The sequence below is a fragment of the Anopheles aquasalis genome, chromosome 2, assembly GCF_943734665.1.
Source record: "Anopheles aquasalis chromosome 2, idAnoAquaMG_Q_19, whole genome shotgun sequence".
Lineage (NCBI taxonomy): Eukaryota > Metazoa > Arthropoda > Insecta > Diptera > Culicidae > Anopheles > Anopheles aquasalis.
The window spans coordinates 87,740,647-87,748,146 of NC_064877.1; the positions used below are offsets into that span (position 1 = coordinate 87,740,647).

Here is a 7,500-nt window from a genome sequence, read left to right on the forward strand (position 1 = left end):
GTCGGTTGAATGGCAAAGAAATTCATATTTCAACCACATTACCGGCAATGATGAACCTGAATGCGGCTGATTTGCATGTTACATATGTACATACGTACATCGAAAACAGTGGCCGTAGCTTCTAGAGCGTTGAGCTATTGATTGGAGCTGAATGGGGAGACTGCGACATTGGCACCGTTCGCATGAACCGAATGCTGCCCTCGTTCGATCCGCTGAATGACCAACATATACCGCGCCTTACCCAGATGCGATGCGATCATGATGAACCAGACGATCGCAATCATCACCACTGCACCATGACCGGCCACTGTGGGGTGTGAATGAGGCCCCCTTGTCTCCCCCACCACAGCACCACTGTAACCTCGTTTGGCCCTGGCCGTTTCGGTTGCCGATTTTTCCTTTGCAGGCTTTGTACCTCGTTCGCCCGTGATGAGATCTGGTTTAAAAGCATTTTCTCCAACCGATCGCTCGTTCGCTCGCCCACGGGCTGTGGTGGTAAAAATAAAGCAACTCATTGTTGCGACTGGGACACGGTCGCAAGGTCGACTAGTGATGGGATTTGACCTGGTGCCCTTTCAGATTTCGGTCACCGCTCTTCTGTCCCACCCGTTGGTCAGTGAACTGGTACGACAGACCAGCAGTTGCGTCATTTTCGTCGCAAAGACCCGTGATTGTGTATGACTCTCAGCGTAAAATGCGCATCTTAAGAGGCTCACAGGCAACAGGCTGCTAGTTTTGCTTAAAAGAGACGATCATAAACGAATTGTCTGTTGCTGTTGAGACTCGCGGCTCCCGGCTGCTGCAGTCTATTGCACAGTGTTGACCCACTTGGCCCTCTAATGCCAAAGGTACGACTAGCTGTCGTTCATCAAATGCAATTTCCGACGCCAGACCCCACCGCCGCTTGATGCACGATGTGGCCTAATGTCACTGCTGCTGTGAGGTATGCGTTTCATGTGCCATGCCGCGCTTGCCTTCTCGTCGACAACTCCATCATAAATGGCTCACAAATGGTGGAATACATGTCTGTAGCTTACCTGTAAGCTGATTACATGGAATGTTATTTAGAAATCATGTTTTTGTTGCTTACAATGCTTATACAAAGTCGCAGACCGTATTGATGGTGAATTGATTCGTTTCCTTCGCTTCCTTCATTCACTTCGTTCAGTTTGCTGCCATTCGGAAGTGTTCTGTTCCGGAACAAAAGGCGGAAAAGCCCTTTACTAAAGAAAACCTATTAAAATATTTGAAGGAGAGCGTCTCGCTGAGATAAATCGGGCACCACTGACCGGTCCGACCTTCTCCGCTTCGGTGTCTCGATGGCGAAACGGGTTCCCTGCCTGTGGCTGCACACGCGTTCAAGTCGCGTTTGCTCGAGCGGTGCGAACGGGTTTTCGCGCCAAGGTCTTTCGATTGTACGGCAATTGTACGATTTGTTCGCTCATTTCTGTTGCTACGGAGCGACCGCAGCGAGGTTCCTCTGGGGGCCATGGAGTGCGTCAGGGTTAGCAAGAAGGGGGCCACGCTCGCGAACAGGTTTGCCTGCTCCCTCTCTGTGAAGTCTAGCTCTTACGTAAATGTAAAGAAGTAAAATAGCGTCAGACGGGCCACCAGGCAAAATATATCCGTTTGTCGAGTTCGACGAAATTGTGTGTTGTCTAAGCCACATCTGGAACCAGCAAAAAATAAAGAGATTTTAAGCAATCCATCTTAGCGCGTCCCACGTGCACCAGACAAGAGCTCCTCCTTCAAAACCATTAATCGTGGTAATTGATGAAATTGGTATCCGAATTATAGACTCCTGAAACCATCAATTTTGACACTCGGCCCAAAACGTCCATCAAAGCGACGGACCCCTGGCCTGGGCACGAGATGTGCCATCAAAACCACAGCCACGGGGAGCTGAGGTGAGTGATGTGCCTTAACATCATCATTATTAGAGGTGAATGTGTACGCGTGGTATTGATGAGCAACGGTACGATGATGGGCACCTTTTTGTTCAGGCGGCGAAAGGTGAAATGTACGCGGAATTATCCCCAACCCCAACGGCGCTCACGGCGCCCACGGTGTGATGTTTTTAATCCCAGGAAGTAATTGGGATAAATAAGATGTTTAGCAAGACAGCATGACAGTAGGAATAGAATAGAAAGGGAGACTCAAATTTGCTTTTGCTTTTGCAAATTTGTATTTGTGCAGAAAAGGATTAAAAGATTAAGGGGTGGATTCGACAATTTCGGGCCAAAAAAAGCTCATTTTTAACGATTTTTTGTGAAGAAACCATTCAACATACTTCTCTCAAGTAAATGGCATATTAATCTAAAACTTTTGAAGAATATTTGGTAATGTTTTGAGGAACATTCATTGCAAAAATAATGCGTGGTATCTAATTTTGGTAGGCGTGTCGTTGAAAAGCTACTTTTTACGGTGCCCTTCGTAGCGACATGACGGGTCATCTGAAATATATCATATTGATATTCGTTAGAAAGATAATAAATTTATCTAAGTAGCACCGGAGAGTTTTTGTTTATATTCCAGTTTTTCGATTTTTGGCAGATTTTTGAAGTTGAAAAATTGATCACACTTTGATCAAACCGGGTTCGTCGCTAGAAAGCAAGTCTTTTGATATGCACCTAAATCGGCTCTTTTTTGATTGCTCATAGCTGCGTGATGGGTCATCCGAAAAATACGAATCGGTATTCGTTTGAAAGATTATAAGATATCCAGATAGCCCCGTCGAGTTTTTGTTGAATTTCCTTTTTTTCGATTTTTGGCAGATTTTTGAAGTTGGAAAAGTGATGTTTTTTACGATGTTGCCTACAAAAACGAGTTTTAGCTAATAGTTTTAAAAAAAAAATTCAACAATTTTTATGAAATCTGGACGAGGCTACCTTGCAAAAAGTGCACAGTATATGTGTTAAAAATTTCGAATTGATCGGCCCAGTAGTTTTTATGGTACGATGGACACCGATTTTGAAAACGTTGGTTTTGGGAAACGCTCTTCAAAGTAGCGTGCTGTAAAACTATAACTCGATCAGTTTTGCTCCGATTGGCCCAAAAGTTTTAGATAATACTCTTTAAAGGATTAGCATTCAGGGAAAAATGTTAAAAATAAATGTCACAAAATAAAAATTAATACCGAAGCCCCCCCTTCAAAAGCGTTTAGCGTGAAAGTATTGCAAGTAATAATACTATGATTTGCTTGAGTGATTTAATCAAAAACTTCCGATTTAATGTTGTACATTTCGTGTGATTGCTCGCTTTCTTCTTTTCCACTGCTTCCGGTGGCCGGCGTCCTCCTACCCCAAAATCAACTACGATCAAAGTCGATCACTCCCACACCCACCCACCCGTTCTCCACCATACCTTCCATACTGATCCATTATTATCCGTCTCATCCCATCGTTTCGTTCCATGTTTCCATCGCACTGTTTGTGCTGCCTTACTGGGGCCACCAACCAACGAACAGTAACAAATGCGTTCATCGTACCGGAGGAGCTGCCATCGATACTTTCCCTGGTCTACTCCAACATTCCACCGATCAAGAAAGGTAAGCGACTGGGCGCGCGATCCGCGAGCCGCGGCGACGACCGGAATTCAAATGCTGGCTCTCCCGGTGGGCAAATTATGTAATTTCGTTGCTGCAATGCTGGAAACCGGATGGGGAGGGTGCGCAAGGGCTAATGGAGAACGTTCAATCATCCTGACTGACTGACGGAATGTAAAACACCTTCTCGGCAGGTTGACGCACTAAAGCACTGATGCGATCACTGATCGGTGATAGCGATCGTTTCGGGTTCGCTTTCATAATACTTTGCAGCTTAAGAACTGGAGTTGCCGGTGGCACTCGTCTTCGCTTTTATATAGGCACTGTGTCAGCCGTTGTGCGCTTTCCCCAGCTAGCTTGGGCAATCAGCAAGCAGCGAGTGGCGAGTTTATTTGTTTTAAGCATATATGGTCGTGTGAATCATTGTCGGGGATTCCTTTTGGGTGGAGAACCGGACCTGGCGAAGTTTACAATGGAGGAGATTAATCTCCTACGGGAGGCCAGTAGTATGGGTCACTAGAGAGGCGAAGGATCGCACCGAAACGCCATTTCGCCGAGGAAAGTGATTAAAGGTCATGGGTGATACGGCATTGTCTTGTCAAATGAAGAAATTTCAGGCATTAGCCCAACACTTTTTTTACCATCACAGTGTTTTGCTAGACAATTAAGTAGAATATTAGGCTTAGATTCAAGTTGAAGAAACTTTTTGGGAGTAATTTCTTTCACTAAATAAATCGTGATTGCTTGGCATTTGTTGAGGTTAGAGTAGGCTAAGAAGCGAGTCATAAGCAAGATTTAAATTCAATAAAAATCCCCGAAGAGAACGGTTCATTCTCAGGAGCCCAAATCAATAGCATTTCGTCGTTACAATGGAGAAATCAACGCTTCTTTTGGTTGTTTGCTTCGTAAACTCCATTGTAAATGCATTGATAGACAAGCAACGAACCTCAAACATCATCAGCTACTGCATGTGTTCACCTCAATATTCATATAAATGCAGCATCAGCATTTATGAGGAGGATGTTTACCAACTAATTAACAAAAGGTGGCTGCTACTTTTTCTCCCTCATCCATCGTAATCTGTTGAAGGGATCGTACCGCAGCGCAGGATGACCGTATTTTCCCTTAACCAATCCTGAAACCCATAAGCCCCTCCACTCTGGTGGCACTAATCAACATGGGAAATGGGGAATTGCCTCGCCGATGAGCCACATGCATCGCTGGCTAACAAATGCTAATCGCGGTCCGCGAGCCAAACGGTGCCGACCCCGCTTGTTGCGCTGCCGCGTGCTTGCTTCGATCACAAGCTTCGATGACTCGATCGTTGCTTCGGCGCGATGGGACAACTTTCCCTTTCTGTTTGCATCCGCCGCGTCGCGAACATCCGGACATCGTGTTCATCGCCCGTTTGGGGCGGGCCGGCCAGTCGGCCGGAGTCGGGCATCGACACGAATAAACATCAATTGAGTTTGTGCGCCACGAGTAGCCCGCAACTGCTTGGTAAATAGCGCACCCCTCGAGAGCCAAGGGATGCATAATTGTCGCTGCAGATTGCGATTTATGGCAAGTGATTTGCTTAAGCAGAGAGGAGTGATCTCCGGTTTCGTATTGGGAAATTGTTGACTCCAAAGATCATCTACGGACCATCACGATTTCATCTTTTGCCATTTGAAGAAGTCATCGAATTGTAGGAACCGTAAAGTGACTCCCAGCAACAGTGTTTGTGCTCCAGCTGGAACCGGCTAAATGCCAGAGTTGCATAACGGCCAGACCATTAGACCGAGGCAGTGCAGTGCCGCGTGTCGTGCTGTGCAGTGCCGGGAGAAAATTGCAGCAGCAGCAGCAGCAGCGAGAGCGTAATTGCCATCAAACGGCGAATGATCACCCGGCGCTCATATTACGGCATCTTGCCAGTGGGGTACGCTCGATGGTGCGATGGCCAAGGAAAGTGAAATTGCGCAAAACCTGGCAATCCCCACGGTCCCTGGGACAGGTTTCACAGGGGAGGGCAAGGTGTCCGATGAAAGTTGGCCGATGAAAGCGGCACTTCCTTTGGGATCTTTCGATTGAGCGCTCGATAACGTTCGATGGCTCGATTGAAACGGGCGTTGGACGGCTGATTGCGCTTGGTGTGTCCGGAAGGAAGACATCAAACTGGCATCCGCCCGTCAGCAGCAGATGGGGACGATATGATTTATCTGTTGTTTTGCACAATTAGTCAGCCGAGAGCGTGTGTTTCTTTTTTTTTTTGGTCATTCGTTTGATTGCATTTCCGTTGAGAGTGCTTATGTGTGCGTTGCTCGGTATCTACCACTCACCTCGTCACAAGGCCGCAATCAACATAAACCGCTTTACCGCTTGTCTATCAAGAGGTTGTTAGCATGGCTACCACTCTAGTCTCAATGCCAGCAGCAGCATTTAACTAAAGGAAAAAAAAGGAGAAACATCGATTAACCTTGCACCGGGGTCCGCCAGGTGGTCTTTCTGTGCATCCAACTCGCGCGAACGTTTTGCGTCATTAGGCAGAAAGCTCGGCCGGGCTCGGCACTGGCCTTGGCATGCCGGTGTCACCTTGTTTCACCGGCGTGGACGCTACACCACTAGCGCCGTCGCTTGTTCAGTGATGCATATTGTTCGCGTTTTTTCCAATCAAACCTTTTGACGATGCGTCATTTTTACATCCGTTGCTTCTTCGTCTTCTCACCCCCTTCCCCCAGGAACGGACTCACGAATAGGATTTGGCTTTCGACTAGGCGAACACGCGGACTTTCAGGTGCAGCTTGAACTCGGACCGCAGCTCAACACACGGCCAATCGGTAAGGACGATCAAGGCATCGATCGATCGATCGAAGTTTTTTGAGTTTAATGTGGATCTCTTTTTCTCTTCCAGGTGCGGCCGCTGGCAGTAGCAAACGTTACGTGGATAACGATGACTACACGAATTCCGTGCGAGTAAGTAAACACAAAAGATCCCGATCAGAAGCTCGTTTAGTGACACCGGATCATTCTTCTTTGCTGTTGCTTGTAGAATCCTCCTCGTAGCACGTCGTGGCTCGAGGCATGGTCCAAACAGACGAAGCAACGGCAACAGTTCAACAAGGACAAACTGCGGGACTCACTGATGCCACCGGCACCGATCATGAACGAAGGGGCCTACAACCAGCTGCAGCAGCTGTACGAAATGAACAAACAGCGCGAGTACGAGGACACCATCGGCACACTTCCGGCGGAAGTGTTGGAAACGCGAATCAATCAACTGAAAGCGCTCCATAATCCCGTGAACCAGTTCAAACCGATGCCCAGTGTGGCGAGTGATGAGGGCAAGAGTTTATCATCAGCAGCGGAACCGTCGGCTGAATCCAGTGCGCATGTTATCGTTGTTACTGCATCCCCGCCGGAATCGGAGGTGACCGGAACAACGACGACATCGGCTAGTAGCACCACAACGGCGGCCACCGTCGATGTAGCTCGAAGAAACGTTCGACGACGCACGAATCGACCGACTAGCCCACGGGACAAGGAACGTATAACGGCCCAGCTATCCGATGTGTCGTTGGATTAGGGGCAAGGAAAGGAGGCACACACCGCGGGGTGTGCCCATGGCGATGGCATGTATTATAGGAGACCGAATGTAAATAGTAAAACACGGGGCGCGGGGTTTAGGATGTGATATACTATTTATTGAGGCCACTGTTGCTCTGCTTCCAGGCTCGTTTGGTCGTACGCGATCACAACCAGATCGCCGTGATCGTATTCGCGAGTATTCGGAAACCATTTTAATGAAACATATAGCACAAGGTCTGTAAGAATCTGCACGTATCGAACGCAAGCAAAAGCAGAGAGGGGTGGGTTTATTTATTAGCTGAGAAACAATAGAAGATACAACAATAAACAAACAAAAAAATAAGGGAAAATGCATCAAGGATGTCGAGTGACACCATGTGGTTTGTGGAACA

At 47.4% G+C, this 7,500-nt stretch overlaps 1 protein-coding gene across 2 annotated transcripts in view; it reads left to right on the forward strand.

Moving 5' to 3' along the window:
- Positions 1-7,447, forward strand: part of LOC126572609 (uncharacterized) — a 10,424-nt gene extending 2,977 nt beyond the window's left edge. Inside the window, exons 2-6 of one of the 2 annotated variants that reach the window (XR_007607964.1) lie at positions 3,467-3,547; positions 6,262-6,360; positions 6,435-6,496; positions 6,573-7,175; positions 7,253-7,447. Coding sequence is in view for 1 of the 2 variants with exons in the window: in XM_050232048.1 (XP_050088005.1) it covers positions 3,467-3,547; positions 6,262-6,360; positions 6,435-6,496; positions 6,573-7,106 (776 nt within the window). In the remaining variant the exon portion in view is untranslated. Of the gene's footprint in view, positions 1-3,466; positions 3,548-6,261; positions 6,361-6,434; positions 6,497-6,572 lie in introns of both variants that reach the window. The other variant, XM_050232048.1, reaches the window with a different exon arrangement.
- The last annotated feature ends 53 nt before the right edge of the window (positions 7,448-7,500 follow it).